Source organism: Telmatherina bonti (assembly GCF_933228915.1).
Source record: "Telmatherina bonti genome assembly, chromosome: 2".
Lineage (NCBI taxonomy): Eukaryota > Metazoa > Chordata > Actinopteri > Atheriniformes > Telmatherinidae > Telmatherina > Telmatherina bonti.
Window position 1 is genome coordinate 12,612,823 of NC_136620.1, and position 21,220 is coordinate 12,634,042.

General features: G+C 38.8%; 1 protein-coding gene across 3 annotated transcripts in view; it reads right to left on the bottom strand.

Moving 5' to 3' along the window:
* Positions 1 to 21,220, bottom strand: part of LOC306770049 (F-actin-monooxygenase mical2b-like) — a 58,988-nt gene that overhangs the window by 23,136 nt on the left and 14,632 nt on the right. For all 3 annotated transcript variants that reach the window (XR_013771719.1, XM_079258831.1, XM_079258830.1), the window contains exons 2-8: positions 12,346 to 12,736; positions 7,756 to 7,963; positions 4,951 to 5,067; positions 4,143 to 4,244; positions 3,571 to 3,726; positions 2,881 to 2,981; positions 355 to 612 (exon numbers count right to left, since the gene is read on the bottom strand). Coding sequence is in view for 2 of the 3 variants with exons in the window: in XM_079258831.1 (XP_079114957.1) it covers positions 355 to 612; positions 2,881 to 2,981; positions 3,571 to 3,726; positions 4,143 to 4,244; positions 4,951 to 5,067; positions 7,756 to 7,963; positions 12,346 to 12,606 (1,203 nt within the window). In the remaining variant the exon portion in view is untranslated. The remainder of the gene's footprint in view (positions 1 to 354; positions 613 to 2,880; positions 2,982 to 3,570; positions 3,727 to 4,142; positions 4,245 to 4,950; positions 5,068 to 7,755; positions 7,964 to 12,345; positions 12,737 to 21,220) is intronic.

A 21,220-nucleotide genomic window follows, 5' to 3' on the forward strand; every position in this document is an offset into this window, starting at 1 on the left:
GATCCAGGTGAACGCCAATATAATCGTGTACTGAAGTCAACTATTTATAATAGCATGTTCTTATTTATTCTGGCTCGACTGCTTTGAATGAAATGAAGGAATGAAATGAAATGAATGAAAAATTTGGTCCTCTGTCTTGGGTTTTTCTGTTGGTGCTTTATTCTTCTTATGGATATTTATATCCAGGACTTAGACAAGTACCTACTTTTCATGTTTGTATTGTTTTTGTCCCCCTGTGTCTTATGTTTTGTTTGGGTGGGTTCTCCTATTTTTACTACTTTAAAACAAATCTACCATTAGGTAATAATCAAGTTTCCTTGACCAGTTCTGCCAACGTGCAGATGGTTGTCCTACCTCCAGCAGACTGTCTCCCACCAGCGCAACCAGCAGCTGGTGTCCGTGTTTCTCCCTGATCAAAGCGGCGTTCTCCGACGCGTACATGGAGGTGAAATCGAACATGGCCACATCTGGCTGTCCGTAATGGTTGATGGCGTAATCCAGCGACGGGAGCTGGTAGTTTGTGCCAAAGTCAGCCGCTTCACGGGCGTAGGAGAGCAGCGCTTCTTGGTTGACGTTGTCAGGACTTAACAGTCGCTCCGTTTCGATGTGGTCCTGCATGAAGAAGAACAGAGATCGGGTTGGCTTTATGACCAAACGACTTCTTTTAGGAAACTTATCCAAAGACAGAGAGGTTAATCTTCTGTATAACATGTCAACCTGTTGGGATTCATGTCATAAACGGTCTTCATTTATTAATCTAATGCTGTTCACACCCAAGAACACCACCAACATCAGGCTATAAAGAGCTATTATTCCATCTTCTTCCTGTAAACTAAATTCAGAATGGGATTTATGGAACGTTTTTGTGTTATTTCAAACAGTTACACAGTACTTGTCTTTTTTTAAGTTAAAAAACAATCATTTTGTAACAGATCTGCCTGCCCACAGCCTTGGTCGGACTATTTAGATGACAAATCAAATGTATTCATGCAGCACAATAAAAACAGCCTCCACTGACCACAGTGCTTCCTCTGGCTTGCTGTGTTGCGGGACCGGTTTTAAGATTTTATCACCACTTTTAAGACTCTCAGTAGTCTGGCTCCATCTGTATGATGCAAACGAGGAATTTCTACAGGACTATATTCCAGCTAGAACGGTGATGTGCTCGAAGATCCAAACAAAAAGGAGGTGGTCATGTCTTCACAGAGGCTAATCAACAAATGTATACAAATCTGCCTCTTTCCTCTGGTGGTTGGCTAGAGCTTGACACTTTGGTTCCATCCACTGTTTTTCCTTCAGCTTGATAGGTTGTGTTGTTTTGAATATGCTTTATGAATATAATAGACATTGACATAATGACAGAGCGATGAGGCCTGTGACGCTTTGGCCACGTGGGTGCAGACTTTGGCCCAGCTGACCCAGGGAGATGTCATTCAGCACCAGCAGGCAATGTAAGATGAGATGGAGACCACTGAGGCACGAGCAGGCGGGGCAGCTCTTCTGTATGTGTGTGTGCTTATATAACACACACACGTTGTGGGAGGATCAGTCCATTTAGACAGTCAAATAATGGGGACAAAAAGCAAAAAATCTTTGACAAAATCTTCAGCCTGAATCAGAAAAAGAGTTTTGTGTGTGTGTGTGTGTGTGTGTGTGTGTGTGTGTGTGTGTGTGTTTAAGTGTATATTAAGATATTTGATCTGGCAGACGCTGAACTAACAGCAGCCTCTCTCTTAAGATTCAGTCTGTTTCCTGATACCAGTATACTAACCTTATTTATAACATCTCCCCTCTGCCAAATGAGGAAGTGTGTGTTTCTTTGGGTGTGTGTGAAATATACAAGTAATGTGAAAGAGAATAAGCCTTTAATTAAAGCCTCATTCATCATCATCTGCTATGGTGACCCATCACTCACTAAGCTGGCAAGCATGTGAGAATTCCTGTCCCCCCAAAAAGCACTTTAGCGTTCTGCTTTCAGACTCAGACTTTATTTTATGGTGTTTGTGACTGAATGTGAGTTTAAATGCTAAATTTGACTCAGAAAGTCATAACAAAGCTTGAAACCATAATGAAAGTATTGCAAATTTCCTAATATGTAAAATGAAAACAAGACTAAAAATTTATTTAATTTCCACTACAAAATCCTTTACCAGCAATCATGTTAGGTAAAAAGAAAATAAGGTGTCAATTCATTTGATAAAAGTTTCCTCTTACGTACTGAAAAACCCAGCTTGACCCCTGATACAGAACTCGTTATTCTTCCAACACCATGTCTTGGCCTGTGATGCTGAGTTTTCCCTCTTTTTAAAAAGGCAAAGCAGAGACTGAGTTAAATAATCTATTATTCTTGTTAAAAATTAGGTTAAATGCACAAAAAGTACATCACACCTCTTGCTTTAGCTGGGTGTGAACACTCAGTTTTAACCAAATACGTCTGAAAATCGCCTAATTCAATATACTGGGGATGTTTTTAGCGTAAAGAAAATGGAGAAAAAAAGCTCAATTTTAAACAACTTTCATGGCAGAAGCTGGGGTAAGAGAGCTCAGGAAGTCTGCCCCTTGAGGGCCACTGTCCTGCAGCTTTTAGGTGTATTCCTGCTCCTCCACACCGGATTCCAATAAATGGAAAATCTGGTTAAATTCTGAGTAATGACCCATTGATTTAAGAAGTTAAAAATAAAGGTAATGAGTTTAAGTTAGTTTTCTTTCTGTTGTCAGGATGTTTACTTCACATTTCAGAGCAAACCTGTGTGACTTGTTGCTCTGCAGACACACAACAGCAACATTACTACATCCTGCTGACAGTAGGAAAACAGTAATTACATAGAAAAACAAAGATTGTGGTTGGAAAAGCTGATGTCATTATTTACTTTGACTTACATTTATGATGACCCCTTTGTCCAGCAGACTCTGTTTTTTCGCCGTCATCACAAAGTAGTGGGTATTGTCTTTGTAGTAAACAATGTTCTCCAAGTCTATTCCTGTAAACATGGACAGATCTTCGAAATGAGCTTTTTTTTGTGATAGTTTTACACATTAACATACGCAGTGTGTTAACTTAAAGTACTGTCTCAGACCAACTAAAGCTAGATTTCATAAATGCATGGAAACCTGTTAGTCTGAATTTGGAGGAACACATCCAGATACTATTGTTGAAGTCAGGTTACTTGTTAGCCATTAAACACTTTGAATCATAATTTTAAAAGAAACTTTAATTGTATAACATTACCAAAGTGATTCATTTAAAATAAATTGATAAAAAAAAAAGATATGTAGTAAGATATGTAAATAAAATTAAACTAAGCATTTAAAAATACATATCAAACTAAATAAAACCTCAATATATTGAAAATATAATAAAATAAAAGATAAACATAAAATAAAAAAAGAAAATAAGACAAAATAAAAAATTTTTAAAAATGAAAAAATAAAGAAAAAACAGGATTGAAAAAATAAAAAATAAAGCCTCTAGCACTGGGACGAGGAGAGTAGCCTAATAAAATGGATAATCTCTGTTTTAAGCAGAGCTCCACTTAACTAAAGTATCAGGCATTTGCCACAGCATCTAACCTGTTTCCTCCTTGAGCTCTAGAAAGAATTTCTGGTTAAAGATGAAGGCCACGCCACTGATTTCCTCCACTTTGGCCTCTGCTGTGGTGTTCCTGTTCACAAAGTTAGCCGTTATAGCGATGGCCAACTTCCCTCGAAACTCCTTGCGAGCAAAACCTGAAGAAAGAGGAAAAGAAACGGAGTGAAACATACAAAGAAACTAAACAATATATTATTTACGTCTGTCTTAAAACAACATAAACAAGATTAACAGGAGAAGGCTTCACATCAGTCATGGGGACAAAGTCATCAGGAGTCTGCAGTTTATGAAGGATCATGTTTACTGTGGAAACAATCTGTTATTTTAATGTGGAATAAAAAAAAAAAACCACATTAATAATGGACACAAAACTGACCCTACACACACCATTAAGCCTTCAGTTGAAACTATGTCAACAGGAAATGCTTCAGTGAGTGGAAACAGCTTTGCAAAACTGGACTGCAGGAGAAATGTCCTGCAAATATGTGGGTCAGTAAGAAAACTTCCCTCAGGTCTCACTTTGAATTCCTGATGTCATGTAGTCATTTCTCACCGTCTAAGGTGTTTTTGCGGCCGTCTGCACCAATCACTACGTCAAAGTCAAAGTCTGAGACGAGATGGCTGGAGGGCCGCACCTCTGCTCGCCACCCCGGACCTGAGGAACAGGACAAATCAAGCATGTTATGATCTGTCAGAAAGGTGCAAAGGAACAAGTACAGGCCAGTGAGACGACAGAATGATGGGTTACATCCTGGAGGATGCACAGTGTTTCTGGTTGTCTCAAAAGTTCAAGTGCTGGTTAGAAAGAGATATGATTTCCTCTTTCTGACCTCATCAGGTTTATGTGCTTTTGGCTTTTTGGTTGCTGCAAAGTAACCACAACATGCTCATGTGCTCTGCTTTCTATAGATAGTTGCATCATGTTCTGGATTGCAGAAGGAAGAGAGTCTATTTAAGAAATTTTGAAGGCATTACATATTTTAGGATGCTTAAAAAACTAAACAAAGCAAAGAAGCAACTCAAGTACAACCAAAACTTCAATATCTTCATTCTGTACTCTTCTTTGTACACTACTAATGGTTTCAACATGTCTTACATGCACTGAGCTTTCCATATATATCTGAGACATGCAGGCGTGTCTCAGCGTGTCACTGCCACCCATGACCCACTCGCATGCAGAACACTCATTCCTTTTCTATACTTGTGAGGATCCCCATTGACAGAAAACACTCCTTATTCTCTAAACTAAACTGCTGTCCTACAGCGATTCCATACTTTAGGACAGATTTTCTAAGCATATAAATACATAATGTCTGTGACTATAATTGTTTAACATTAATTCTTGGCAGGGTGAGACTTACTGTCATCATTCTGCTCCTCCGGAGGCTCCACAAGCTGAACGAACTCCACATTGACATGGATCTCTACTCCCAGAATCAGGCTCACTTTCAGCAGCATCAGCTGGAGCTGGCGGATACCTAGAGTGGGTACATGTGTCAGCAGTAACTTCTCCAGATACAACCAAAATGCATCAAATGTTGATTTACTCACTTCCCAAGAAAGCTACAACTTTACAACTTGGAGTTTACAAAGTATATATTGGAAAAGGCGGGTTGTTTCAATGACTTATTTTCACTTCCACACTGGAGGCCTTCTTAAAGCCTTTAGTGTCTAAGATATTATTAGTTATATACAACAAAAAGCCATCTAAGGCCAACTTACATAAAACGTAGACTAATTCAAATTCAATCCAGTTATCATCCAATCCAACATAATAGTATTTAGAAAAATGCTAATCCTCGTATCTTGAGCATGAACAATAAATACTTTGGTATTTGCACCTTGATGAAGTAGAGAGTAATTCATCACCTGACAGGTTAGAAAATGTAAACTTAAGCATGATGATGCAGCATCAGTCTGCAACAGCCAAACAAGACACATGGAGAGCAGAACTAGAAACAGACATTTCACATGATAGACATCACAGCCTGTAAGAAGGCACAATCTCAACCAGCCAACACCAATTTAATACTACTTTAATTTCACTTTTTAATGCTGATCTGCATAACGTGCCAGGCTGCATTGACCTGATCTGATTCCAGTACAGAAGCAAAAAGTATATCATAGGTATGGGACTTTAACGCGTTAATTACGATTAATTACAGAAACATTGACTCGTTAAACAAAAGAAAAACATTTTAATTGAGCAACCTTTTTATAGGAGTACATAAATACATATTATAGCCCTGTTTCAGACCCTACAGTGAGTTTATTTAAAGACAAAACGAGGCTCGACAAGTCAAGCATCTTTCTGGTGGTATCAGGGGCTCGATAAGTAACATTAAAAGTGCCATTTTCTCTTTTCCATTGGCAGCTGCTAAAGTTAAATGAATTTATCCAGACACTGAAAGAGTTGAGTTTGTTATATTAATCTTTTTTACTATTATTTGATTTAATAAGCGCTTAAAATCCATTTTTTTTGGGACAAAGTTCATTATGTGATTGAAATGCAATCGATCAAGATCAGTTAATTACAAAGCCTGTAATTAATTAAATCTTTTTTTTTTTTATTCCGACCCGTAGTATGTGTGTATGCGTGTAAACCATAGACTGTATATAAAAAGATGGACGGAGGCTCTGTGACGTCACTTGTAGGTTTCTGAAGAGCTGAATTGAAGCTCGGTGGGCGGTTCCTACCGTCGCCATCTTGGCAGCATCATGCGCTTCATCTCGCCCGGAAAATACAAATATGGACAAAGAGGTGGAGCTGAGAGGAGGGCTGTGAGCTTCATGGTGGATGATTGACATCGAGCTAACTCCGAGCTTTCTGTAGCTAAAAGCTAACCGAGCTAACCCCGAGATATTGGGAGCTAACCAGCTAACAGAGGTAAGCGGGCTAAAGCTAAGTCACGTTGTTAACCGGCTAAAAACTGCGGTTCTCCGTTCTTCTGACTTGAAGCCGGAGATTTGTACCTGTCAATCAAAAGGACATGTCCCTAAATATACCGAACTTCGAGATTAAATTACTTTTAAATGGGCGAGTTAGAAAAAAATTCACTCCCCCCACAGTTGTCATGAAGGTAAACCTGACCTATAAACCTAAAATGGATATTTGAACCAGGCTGTAAACATGTTTATTTCTGCCATGAAGTTGGTCTTTTTAACATGGAGATTATGTCTATGGAGATTTGCTCTGTTTTACAACCCCTAGTGGATGAAGGGGGAACTGCAGTTTTATGCACTTCCGCATAGGCTTCACTTTTACCCGCCGGAGGTTGCCGTTTGGTGTAAACATGTTTCCTTAACCGGGTCAAGAAGTTTAGATGCCTAAACATAAATTAGGAATAATTAAAGACTATCTGGGTGTGGCACGGTGGAAAACAAATTCTGTCCAAGAGAATCAGAAAATAGATGTGATACTCCAGCAGTTCTTTCAGTTGTAATGACAAATGCTCCATTTTTAACAAGCACCACATGAAACGTTACACCAGGTTAAAGTTACAGATAAGTTACAGTTATGAGAGCTATGCTCACCAGAAGAAGATTCATGTGAGCTATGCTCACCAGAAGTTCCCTTTGTAAGAATATATTTATACATGACACCATTACTAAAGCTGGAGAGCAACAACCACCAGCAGAAACATCCACCAGGGAACAGTGCAGAAACAAACCACAGTTAAGTAGGTTGCTGGAAAATCGCTCACTGGTTACAGGAACTTGAACACAACCTGCTTTGTGACCCATTTAAAAGCTGACATGCTGTTATATAAAAAAAAAAAAAAAAAAAATCCACTTTTTAGGAGAACAACTCTGGCTTTGACTTTACACAATGTCACACCTATCTGCATGGAAGTGATTTAACACACTCACATGCAAACTTGGCCTCATTTACATTTATGGATGCTTTGCATCTTATCTCTAGAAGCAGGAATGAAAACAGCACAAAGACAACAATCCTAACGTAGTATTTCTAAATTTGGTATAATAACTTAAAAAAAAAAAGAAAGTGTGAAATATCTTTAAACTGCAACACTTGGATTTGTTTTATTTCATATTAAAGTGAGAAGGGAGCAAGTCATCCCTAGATTTTGCATTTTGCCCTCTCACATCAAGGTCAATTTATTTCTAAATGGCATCAAATATAGAAATAACAGATTTCTACTTACTGATGTGGTCGATGGCGCCTGCACAGAACTTGCCGTAGAACTTCTTGGCCCCGAGACCCCTGAGGTCGTGAATGGTAAAGGGCCAGAGGTGGAGCACATTGTTCCTGGAGAAAGTGTCCCTCTTCTCAATCACCACCACTTTACAGCCCAGCAGGGCCAACTCGATGGCGGTCCGCAGACCACACGGGCCCCCGCCGATGATCAGACACTGATAAGACACAAACAATGATGGGGAGGTTAGATTCATGTTCGATTCAGACTTCTGAAATGTAAAACAGTTCTGAGAAAATGATGTCACATGAATGACTGCACAATGTTACAGCTGACATACAACACCGGATTATTTATATATTAGAAATAGAAATAGATTACTTAGATATGAATGCATTTCTGAGCGGACTCAATGTTTTAGTCATGTTTTCAATATGAATGATAGATTTTAATTTGTTTAATGTTTACTCATAGTTCAGACTCACTGACAGAAACAGTTCTGATAAACTCTGATAAACCAGATGAAAGCTATGAGCCATACTTAAAACCAGATTAATAAACATTTTTCTCACCTGTGCATGAAATCTGCACTGTCTGTTCATTTAGCTTGTTTTTATTTATTCTAATCTATGATTTTGTTATTTGAACCATCTGTTTGCTGCCTTTTACTAGTTTTTAATACCTTCTTTGCACCATCTGTAATGTTTTTAATGTTCTATATGAAAGAGTAAATTGTCTTGTACTGCAAAAATAAACTTGCCTCATCTGAGGCAGAAAGCGGCTAGCTTTTAAATGTACTGAATCAATGTAAAGCTTAAAGAAGAGGTAATACTGGAGTTTTACATGTTGCCAGACAAATTGACTAATGAAAGCTAACAGTCTGGTAACAAGGTCAAACACCTGTGTCGAGTCCAGGTGACCTCGTATGACCAAGAAAATCTCTTAATGCTGCTTTAAGGATTTTTTTTATTTAGTAACACCCAGACACACAGGAAGGCTTCATGGGCTCCAGATAATTTGTTAATGTTTTATCACAGGAGCCGTATTGACTCGTTTAATTGTAAGTCTATCATATAAAGCTACTTTCACTCGTACATTTAGGGACAAAAGGACAAGCTGGGAGGCAGGATAGCTTCCTGAGTGCAAACCCAGTCTGGCATGGAGAATCATCAGCTGTGGAGCACATGTGTGAACTACACCAAATTCTCTCTACTCTCAATAACATATTTACCTCAAATGTCTAGGATTCCTTGACAAACAAACAAAAACCCACTCAATGCAAACAAAAATCTCAAATTCTTGAATAAAAAGGAGAAAAAAATCAAAATCTGTCCCTCCTGTACAAATCATTAATAACCAAATATAATAAAATCTATGCAGACCAACATGCCACTGATTTATTTACACTTCATTTACTTTTATCACTTTATTTCTTCACATCAGAGCAAAACAAATGACCTTTTATTTTCTAATCACAGCAGCTTTAATCAATTATGAAACAATATTTTATTTAGCCTTTTTTTTTATCCATTTTGTTCCCTAAACTGTCTCCATACACACACATATATCACTTTTATTGTTTTTTTCATTAAAGTCTATATCTGAATATTTATTGGTAAAAAAAAAAAGTTTCTATCAACTTATTATTTTCAAAACATTTATCAATAAGATAATTCAGTCTGTTCTTTTCTTAAGTAAACTGAATAAAAGTATGTTTTACATGAAATTCTTCAAATTTCCATGCAATACTTCAGATTGATAAAAACAACTTCAGTTTAAACATGAGATTAACTTGCAGCTCATTAAGCAGATTCTTCCCTACAGCTACACTAAAATCAGATCACCTGCAAAGCTTGTGGCATCATTTACAGAGATACCTGCAACAATGTAAACTACAAAGTCAGAAGCTGCATCACACATCAGAAAAACATTCAACATTGTTTAATTTTAACAGAACCTTGAAATAAAGCAGATGCTCCATCTCATAGTCAACAGGTGCAAATATGGCCCATCTGTAGGAATAAGGCTTTGCAGAGTAACTTTCATGTGATGTCTTTATTTCCCCTCACTGTATTTAAGCAGGAGTTGTTTCACAAAGACAGAGTCTGAATATTGCTTAAAATTTTTTGTTCATGACAAAACAGTAGCAGGCATCAGAAGAAGGTATCGGTGTGGATTTGAGTCACACTTTGCAGCACCGGTAAGTTTTTCTGTTCACTTTTTCTGTTTGCAACTCAGAGTAACGGAACGAGAAAAGCAGCTCCATTACGTGGGAAACAAAAGTCGAACCTGATTTCTTTTTTTTTTTTTTTTTTTTTAGTTTAGTCCATGTTTTATTTCTAGGTCAGTGCATTTTTCCATCTTGTGGTTATTTGGGGAATAAACTGCAGTTAGAAACAGCCATTTGGGAAATTATAGTCTAACAGTTTAGAGTATGAATCACTCAAAGAATATGTTTTTTTTTCCTTCTTACTTGTAAAAGAAGTGAATTAACAAAGACTTTGGTCAAACTGCTTTCTTTTAGACTCAGCAGCAGAAAACAGAAATGGCCCACCCACCTCCAGTTCCTCTATCTTTCTGTAAATAACAGTTTCTCTAAAAAATGTCTGGAATAATAGCTTTGCTGTTATTTTTGGCCCTGTGAGCCCTCAGCCCAACCCTCTGAGAGCTAATCTCCCCTCTGCAAGTTTTATCATTTTCCTTCAGATATGAAGCCACTCCAGCTCCATGCCTAAAGTGCTACATAACGTGTACATACATGGTGCGACAGCACCACAGGACATAAAACACCAACTATGAGAAGCTTAATGTGCCATATTTTAGCTTCCATGATATGTTTAGGCCTCAGCGGATGTCAGCTAATGTAGTTAAACTCATAAGCAGTCCCAGTTTTTTTTCCTATTAAAGAACCTTTAGTTACATGAGCCACTAAAGTTACACCCACCAAACTCAGTCAATCATGCTCCCAAGTGCAGATTAATTTGCTCTAATTAACTGTTTGCATATAATAACAATTTACTTTCATCATCAGTTAATTTTTCCATGGTACTGTGAGTAATTTCTCTCAAAAAAGGGCATTTATAAAGGCAAGTTGTGTCTTTCTGACCAACATGAAGGTGTCATTCCAACTAACTTATGTCTAATAGCTGCTCATTCTTGTGCAGTTTGGTACCTTTTAGTTACACCGCACCTTATTTGTGAACACATTCCCTCTGCTTGTCTGCAGTACTGTGGTCTCCCTTCAACCAAAGCTTTGTTTTGCTTAAATTATCATTTCACATGTATATATTCAATCACGCTTATCACAAAAGACCAAACTGCAGTACTTCTGTAGATTATGCCAGATTTTTCATCAGTTTGCCCCCAGTTTCTTCCCATTGTCAGTATTCATTTTAGTAATTAACAGCAGGGGTATTCAGTTTGGTCCTACAAGGTCCACAATCCAGCAAGCTTTCCAGGTAATCCTGCTTCAACACACCTGAATCAAACTAAATGGATCCAACAGCCTATCAGGTTTTGCACAATAACTCATACATTGGAGTCAGATGTGTTGGAGCAGGGATACATGCAAAACCTGCTGGATTGTGGCCCTCCTAGGACAGAATTGAGTACCTCGATGTTGCCCTACAGCCGGCTAAAGTGGTGTTACGTTACAGCTAATCCTTCACATTGATATAAACAAGCTGCTTGTTTGGGACAAAGAGGAACTTTGTTGGCAATTTTATTCTTCAAGCTCATTTTTTCCTCATACAGTAAATACTTTTGGCTGGTGGCTCATATTTAAAACTTGTGGCGAGTAAAGGCGCATATAGAAAACACCTACAGTGACTTGTCAGATGACATGTCTGCTGCTTGACATGGAAATGGGAATTAAAAGTTTTTCATCCTCGTGTAAAATCAAATGTTGTAGAAAAAAGAAACAACTGAGTTATGAGGAAGGAATTAATGAGGCATAACATGCAGGGCTGTGACGATATGCTTTTGTCCCAATTTGATTCAATTCTGATTTTTTTGGGTGCCGATTCAATTTAAATTGCAATTCTCACAATTCTTTGATATTGCTGATTTTTGTAGATTAAAAATAAATGTAAAAAACTTATTTTTTTTGCTCGTCATTTTTCTTGATTTCAGTTAGAAAAAAAACAACACAGTAGCCAGAACATCATTCTGCTGCTATAATGCCCAAGACAACAAGTAAAAAGATCAATAAAAACAATAAAAATGCCCAAAATTTTATAATGGATTATCTTTATGTGTTTGAAAAAAAATCTATTTTTTTAACAAAAAAAAAAAATCTATTTTAAAATTGTGAAGCAAATAAATCCAGATTTCTCGCTTTGATTTTCCCACCCCTAATAACATGGTATGATTGTGTAAAAGTTCCATATCGCTTGTAAGCAGCTTATCAAGGGTGCATTTTTATGGGATATAAAATCCCAGACAGGAACAGACGACACAAAACGGGAAGCACATTAACTAGCATGTTAGCAGTAATGTCACAAGCTACAACTACAGCAAATCTTCACAGAACAAATCCTAACTCTAATTTTTAGAGAGTTTTAGACTCATGCACACATCATTTTTATTGACTTCACTTACCCTTGTGCCTTGGCAGACTTTATTCTGGTTATAGACCTTCTGCTGTGCCCTTTTGTCCAGTTTTGTCCACAACGCTTTGACTTTCCAGGAGCTGACTGCAGCCTTCAGCAAGCTGTAAAAGTTGTAGTCCAGAGGATCCAGCTCCAGCTGCCTGCACAGGATGCTGAAGGCCTGCAGAGTCCCTTTACAGGTGGACGACTGGACAAAGTTCTCAAACAGCTGGCTGGCCTGAGCCGTGCGCTCATCCTCTGTCTCACCCATCGGCAACCGGACTCCACTGTCCTTAAAAACTTTTCCTCCTCTTCCACTTTCACCACCTCCTCCTTTTTTCTCCTTCCACGCTGGCAAACCTAAAGTCCTAGTCTGTGTGTGCTGCCATGTTTAGATGCTTCTATAAGAAAGAAAAAAGAAAAAAAAAAGAACATGTTTAGAGATAGACTAGAAGGGGAAAAAAGGTCAAGTTGACAAGAAAGTAGTGCCACAGTTTTAATGGAACTAAAAGTCGCTGAAACGACACCCACTATTTGACATGTTGTAGGTTACTGTACAGTGGACTCGACGCTACAACGCGCCGCGGACTCCACGTCGCTCCACGTCTGTGGTGCATGGGAACCGAGTAGACTTTGAGGATTAACACTTCAGAGTCAAATAAAAGGAGAGGCCACATTTTAACAGTTTAAAACACCTGCAGCTCACAATGACAATGAGGAGCGATAGTATAATACAGTAAGCACACATCGGTGTGGTGAATTAAAGCTCCAACCAACTAAACAAACCTCATTAACTAATCTGCAGATTTTTCTCTGTAACCAAGATATTTTCCTCCTCCAGCTCTTTCAAATGCCTGAAAGGATTATGAGTGTACACTTGAACGGGCTCAGCTGAGCGGTCATGGGAGAAGCTCAAACACTGTGGCAGCAGAAATACAGAGAAAACACTTTCATAGTCACACAGCAGCCATTATATCCAAACAGCATCTTGTTGTGGCGTTTATGTGCAACAGAAACAACCCTGAAACACAGAAGATTCCCACAACAGACTGCATGTTGTGCAACTCAGCTGAACAAATTGCTCCAGGGTCTGAAACGACAATACACAATGGAAGTTGACCTACTGTCAGAGGAACATCACTTCCCTGTTCCGCCATGAGAATTTTCCCCATTTCTGGTTTCATGGGATGCATTATCTTGCTTACTCTTATTTAACAAATTGCTTTACTGTGTGATTTCTGACCTCTACTGCAAAAATAAAAAAAGCAACGTTTAAATGACATCTTATAAGAATTGAGGTTCAGAAAATGTGATAGGTCTCAAAAACGACAATTAATGAGCAACAACAAGGATTTCACTTCCACAGATTTATAAACACTGACATGAAACAGTTTCACAGCACAAGCATCTCTGGTAAAACGCAACTTTGCAAAAAAAAAATCAAACGCTTGAGTATTAATGTGATTCAAGCAGCCAAAAACAAATCACAGCAAGCGTGCCCAAGTTCAATCCTGGATATCTACTAAATAAAAGCTGCCAGGCCTTCAGACATTACAAATGTAATTGATGCAGCCATGAACGGATCCATTTGTGTGCACATTTACAGACCAAAATAAGAGTAAAATTGTGCTCAGGAAATGTCACATAGCTCTACAAATAAGTTAACTTTTCACAATTTACTCTCTATCAAACATCAGTTTGCAGGTTAACTGTTCAACGGTTGACTTTATCATTTTATAATAATCAACAAAAGGCTTAATTTTAAAAACCAAATATTAAATACTTCAGCATCAATTATTAACTTTAATATGCAAACTGATAAGACATTGGACGATTTTAAGCATTTCACAAGCAAATACATGTTTTTTCAGTCCGAATGTAAAGCTTTATTTAACATGAAGAAGAGGATTTATTTAAACTCTGAACATCGGTCAACAAGAGACAAAAGTTTGAGACTGAAGCCAAGAATTTCCTGGATAACGTCTCCATCGCAGCGAGTATCAGATCCCCATCGCTGGAAGCCTGTCGGCCTTATTCTCACAGTTACAGTGGTGGAAACTGCTGTCCTGTAGGAACTGCAAGAGGATTAGGTTTCTCTCTCTCTCCCACACACACACACACACACACGTATAAATAAAACCCTGCATGTGCATTTACTTGAACACATGTTCAGTGTCCAACAGGCCTGAAACAAAATCATCTGAAAAGTCTTTGACATGCAAAGTATCCAAGAGTGCGTCATGGCGACGGACAGTGCGTGCTGCCCAAGTACAACACCTGGTTGTCCTTTTGGCGTGTCTCACACAGTCCCAAAGAAAATACACACTTTCCCTTTAAATCCTCGAGTGGCCCTGGGGGGCTTCTCCGGTCTCCACTTCCTAAATGTTTGGCAGCACATGGCAGCGCCTCTCTCTCTCTCTCTCTCTCTCTCTCTCTCTCTCTCACTCACTCACTCACTCACTCACTCACTCACTCACTCACTCACACACTCACACACTCACACACTCACACACTCACACACTCACACACACACACACACACACACACACACACACACTCACACACACACACACACACACACACACACACACACACACACACACACACACACACACGTTGTTTCAAACCCTCCTCAGATAAAAGCTTCCAACACTTTGTTCTTCACTTTTTCAGATAACTAAAATTCTGCATCACCTCATGAAGGAGCCAACAACAATATTTACAGATCGATCTGTTTGACTTCAGGAAAATACATCAAAACCCACCACTCCAGGAATACTAGGAAATAAGCAATGACCTGAATGCCTGCTTGTGATTGGCTCTGAAGGCCATTTTCGACATGATGCAACTGCCAGTGACGACTTGGGGTCGAGAGAAAAATGCAGAAATGTGTCCATTAAGAGGCACGGAGTTAGAGGGCTATGGGAAAGATTGCAACCTGGAAAACTGAGCTATTTATATAACCACATCTGGCAGGGTGAATTCTGGGAGTTCTGATGAGCCGATCATCTCTTTTTCCACATTTCTGAGTGGGTCACCACATCCTCACTTCAACACTTCAATCTGAAAGTCAAGGAAACTGAAGCAGAGTTAAACATCTCACTTTAGTTGTGTCGCCATAGGGATGAGCATCTCCTGAGTTGGAGACTGCATGTATGGGACCCAACTATCCAGGTTATGCGCTTATAGTTAGGGGTAGTTACCTATCCATTACTTATGTAGCAATGGGGATGTTACCTGGTGCACTGAGAAGTACCTTGCTCCTTTATAATAATTTATTAATGTATAAATATATGACAACATAGCCGTCTCAAACTTATTTCTCCTTTTTTCCCCACAGGTCTTCCTGAATAAGTGCAGTTGTACATGTTGATCTGTCTTTCCTGTCCTCTCCACCCCAACCAGTCGAGGCAGATGGCTGCCCTCCCTGAGCCGGGTTCTGAGGTTTTCTTCCTGTTAAAGGGGAGTTTTTTCCTTCCCACTGTCGCCACATGCATGCTCAGGATGTGGGATTGGATTGAAGTCATGACTCGATGCAATCAGTTGGTTTCTATTATAGGATATGTATGAATTGGCTTGAAGTGATCTGTATGTGAAGTGCCCTGTGACAACACTGTTGTGAAGTGGCGCTGTACAAATAAAGCTGAATTGAATTGAAGATGTTCGTTTCAACACTGGGATTCTTCTGTTTATTTCACACATGCAAATAGAAACTAAACCTGTAGGAGTTCAGAAACAGTATATTTTTTTTTAAATGGCCAGCTGTCTGTTTGAATTATAAACATCAGCTCATTTATGAAAACCAACAAATAGGAGAATGTATGTTAAAGGAGTGAAAACCTAAAGGACACTAACCATGACAACAGGAAAAGTACAGAACGTAGTACAAAGGCTGCAAAATAGCAACACAAGCAAATCATAACTGCGTATTTTTAAGATCCAACACAGCCACCAGTGTGCACAATTATACAGATGGTCCAGAACAAGGTGGGATGTCTGGTGTTATACTAATGGCTTCCTCTCAGAAAAGCCCATCCGTGCACACAAGGCTCCCTCTATCAAGACTGTTCTTCATCTGTGGCTTCAGGATGGTGAACTGGGCCACCAAATACCATCAGATCAGTCTATTTTCAACTTCAGGACTTCCTCCCTCTCAGAAAGCCTCTCTCCGCTAAATGGTTGAGAAGCAATACCATGATTTCCTACTGTACTGATGTGTGATTGCCGTTTCTCACATCAGTCGCTTCAGATAAAAATGTCGTTTCATTTTAGCCGTTTATCATGTTAGGACTGCTCGATTATGACAAAAATTATAATCATGATTATTTTGACTGAAATCGAGATCTCGATTATTTAACACAATTATCCAGTATTTTTAAACAACGCTGCGCATCGTGGTGTTCTCAACTCCGAGAACATTATAACCGTCTAATGCACGGTTCAGAGTTGTTTAAACCACTTTTATCGTTTCTATCGGAACTATTTTACGTTGGCCTCGATGTACGTTTTATGCCAAACAACCGCTGTCAGGCTACAGCGCGTTTTTCCTCATTCACCTATTAAAAGACAGCTGAACCAGCTGACGCGTTGCTATGGTAACGCCCCGTAACGGAGGGATATTACAGTGTTTCACTCGCCGACCTACATATAGGAAAATAATGCAGCCAGTTGTCACTGACAATGGTATAAACTATGTTTAGGTGAACTTCCACAACCTACTGCAGTTATTCTACATCGACCTGCAGCCGGAGCCGACTGAGACTGGCCGCCTGGGAGTGCTTTAGGACGGGAGAGGCTCCTGCTGCTCCTTCCTTACAGTAACTGCAGAACAATATGTGTCTTCAAGTCAGTCGCCAAAACACCAGAAAAGTCTCTAATAACTCCAGTAGAAGTTGCTAGATTTGTCGCTTTTAACAAAAAAAAGTCGGCAGATTTAGCGCTGTAATTTGCAATATAAGAACCTCTCAAAAGAAACAAGATGCCAGCAGCGTTGAGGACATGTATTTATACACAACATACCAGAGGTTCAAAATCAGGTGTTGGTGCACGTGTGCACCAAGCAAGAACAAATGTAAGCTGGAGGTGGAAGCAACGCTTCTTCTTGCAGTCAACAGAGAAGATCCAGTTACCATAATCCCAAATGAAACAATGTCAGCTAATAACCATGAGGCTTACTAATGTCCATTAATATCCGACTTTACGGCGATGTAAACAACATCCTGGCTGAGAGGGTGTGTGTGTGTGTGTGTTTGCGTGTGTGTGGTTTTTTTTCTTAGTTTGCCCCACGTTTGATTACTGTACACTTTATTTTCTTATTTATGAACATTTCCATGTTTTCTATTGTTCATCTGCAATAAAGATTCATTTCAGAGATCAGTAGCTCTTTTATCAAGTCTGAAATAATTAAAAAAAAAAAAATTGTATGGTTTAGTATAAAGAAAGAATTAACCATCTTTTGCAAATATCTTTTTCTTAGTCTCACTGGTAAACATGAGTTGAGGAACAATGTTAGGAGAAAGTCTTAAAGACACCTGCACTGAAAATCCAACCACACCATGTAGTGATGTGGTTCTGCAGCACTGAAACCGAACATCTGCCAGATGCTGCAGAATGTTTTTCTTTTTCCAACTAATGCCGCCATATCAAGTTATTACATGTAAGCCTTACCATGCATTACACTTCTGCAACTTCATTTATAATGCTCTATAAAACCCAACAGTTGACCAAAGTGCAACTTCCAACAATAAAAAGGACAAATAGCTTACAAAGTACATAGAAAAATTAGAATACAATAATGTACAATAAAATAATTAAAATGAACTAAACATATCAAAGACTATTGTTGGAAGTTTATAATAATGAAATGGTCCTCACACTCAACCCCCTGTCCTTATATTTATCCACACAAATCCCAACTATTATAACTGCATAACAAAATAACAGCTTATTTTAAAGCTGATTAAACAATAGAATAAACTTGTTTTTACTATTTGGAAAACAAGAGGTTTCATCATGGTTCCTACTTTGATACTATAATAATTTGATCAAATTTAAAAAAAAAAAACAAAAAAAAACAAAAAAAAAACAAAAAAAAAAAAACAACCATTTAACCAGGCTTTTTTTTTTTTTTTTTTTTTTTTTTTTTTTTTTTTTTTTTTTTAAATCAAAAATATTGTCTTCCACCACCTTTAATACATATTAAATTAACAATCTGACCCTGGGAAAAACAAAACAAAAACAAACTGGACCAAACCTCAGGTTTTACAATCACCGTAGTGTTTCTCATGACAGGTCCTCAGGACCGCCAACCCTGCATGTTTTAGATATGATCCTCCTCCAAAACACCTAATTCAGATTATTGAACTCCTCAAGTTCTTTGCAGCCTGTTATTTTCATTCAGGTGTGTTAGAGTAGGGTTACCTGTAAACATGCAGGGTCAGAAACACTGGCCTTAGCAGGTGCAGCCTTGTTTTAAAAGAGCTGTGTGCGCTGCAATATTTCTTTTCCAGAGGAGCAAAACAGTCATTTTCTTTTTCTGGAAACCACAGATATGCATACTCTGTTTTTCAGCCAAGACAAAGCTCACAGCCCTTCACACACACTGACATCCAAATAACTAATTATGTCAGCTTTTTGCAGAAATGATGCATCAATTAACACATCCTCACCAAGTGAGACGGTCATCTGACAGAACATTTATCCAGTGACTAATATAATCCACATAATCATCTAAACACAGAAGGATCTTCAAGCTCATGAAATGACTATTTCCTCAGTGGGACTTTGCGAGACTGCAGAGGAGTCACTAACACATTTCACTCAATGTGTCCTGCTGCACGTCATTTTTCTATCCAGAGAAGCCGATATATCTCCATCAATCTAAAACAGTAACTCTGTTAGCTGTTGTTGAAGCAGAAAAAAAAAGTTTAAAAAAAAAAAAACTCTCTGCAGCCTGGAATTACAGTCATGTGGGAAGCCAGAAAGTCACATAGCTGAAGCCAAAATTTTTCCAGTCTGCAGTCCTGATACTGGTGTTTGATGTGCAAGCAGCTGGAGCAGAGAGGTGACAAACGGAGCAGGAAAAATGTGCTTCTGGACCACAAAGACACACTAACCACACAAGTGACAACAAAATTACCTTTTCTTTTACTGCAACAGAACAAGGTGTGACCTGTAACACTTCTCACTTTTCTTCCCAAGGCAATAAAGGACTCACATATATGACTCATTCAGGGAAATAGGTCTTTTTTTTTTTTTTAAACCCACAAAACAAACCCTAATCTGCTAAATCCACCTTATAACAACCAGGATTCCAGTCCTGCAAGAGTCTGCTGAGGTTCCCAGCTGAGCAACAAGCCTTTCAAACAAGAAAATCCTCTTTAAAACCTCTCCATTACTTACCCACGCTCTGACCGGAGTATTTGTAACTGTAAATAATATTCAGATGATACATTCTTACACTTTTGCAGCTGTCGCCGTGTACATGTGGCAGAGTGATCTGTGACAAGTGTTGACTGCAGACTAGATCCCTCTAATTTCAGTCCCACCCAGAAAAGAGCTTTGACATGAGACTTAGAAGCTTTTATCTGATGTTATTTGGTTATGAAATCAGTAAAAATCAGCTGGTTAAGATGTAATCTTAATAAGTGGTAGCAAAGAGTGAAATATGCAACTGAAAACTCCTTTATTGGGATTTGAGCAGCACAGAAACTCATATCAAAGCCTTCTATTAGAGGATTTATTTCATAAGTTAATCATTTACAACACAGCAGAGTTTTAGTTGTGTAAAGTCAGTGGCTCGGGAAGGACTTTTCTGAGTGCATGTCTGAAAGAAGGATCAAAGCTGAGTCAACACGTTCCTGCCCAGACAGTGTGGATACCGAGAGAGAGAGAGAGAGAGAGAGAGAGAGAGAGAGAGAGAGAGAGAGAGAGAGAGAGAGAGAGAGAGAGAGAGAGAGAGGAAGGGAAAGCACAGCGAGACGATGTGGACAGAGGGGCTGCAGACAGGGACACAGTCAGAGACTGGGAGTGTTGGCTTCAGAGAGCAGAGTTGCAGATTCTTTTGTTATGAAATTCATGGAATTTAAGTTCAACCACAGAGAAAACAGGACTTGGCCAGAAGGCGTGCTTCTCCTGCAACACTGATTTATTCTAAAAATCAGGAGATGTAGACAGCTGGAATGTCCAGAAGGCTGAACCTGTTTCTTCAGAACAAATACCAGTGTAAAGTCTGCAGGGGCCAACAGGCTGCTCACGCCGCACCGGTCCCAGCGATAATAAAACAAATGAGTTTAAATTTACCCTCGATTACCAAATAATGAAGTCAATAATCACTTCAAAATGCCTATAAATGACCGCTCATTTATTGATTTTATTTGCGTACCGCTGACGTCATTGACGTTACGTTCCGCAGAAGTGATATACGTGCATAACTTTCTGCCTGTTGGTCTCAGCGGCAGAAAGTCTTCATCTCCTTTCCATTATAGTGAGTTATTCAGAAATTGTTACAATCTTAACAGGTTAAATTAAGTCGTTCCTTGAAGTGGAACTATTATGTTCATTTCAGGCAAATTTATTTTTATTTCTGAGCCCAGAAGGGGCTGCACTACATCGGGAGCGCGCACCGCACCTGCTTTCGCCGACATTGTAACATCTTATAAACAGAAGGATTAGGCTAATATGAACTCAATAAAAAAACAAAATACAATGTCAACACATAGCATACAGCCCTACATGTTGGAACCTGAATCAGAGCCTGAAAACGAAGTGGAAAACAGCAACCCACAGCAACGAATGCAGCAGGATGTCTCTCTTTGGTAAACTCACCAGCCATCGTTGGAAATAACTTTATCCCACGTTTTCCACCCGTCTGATGTATTTGTACA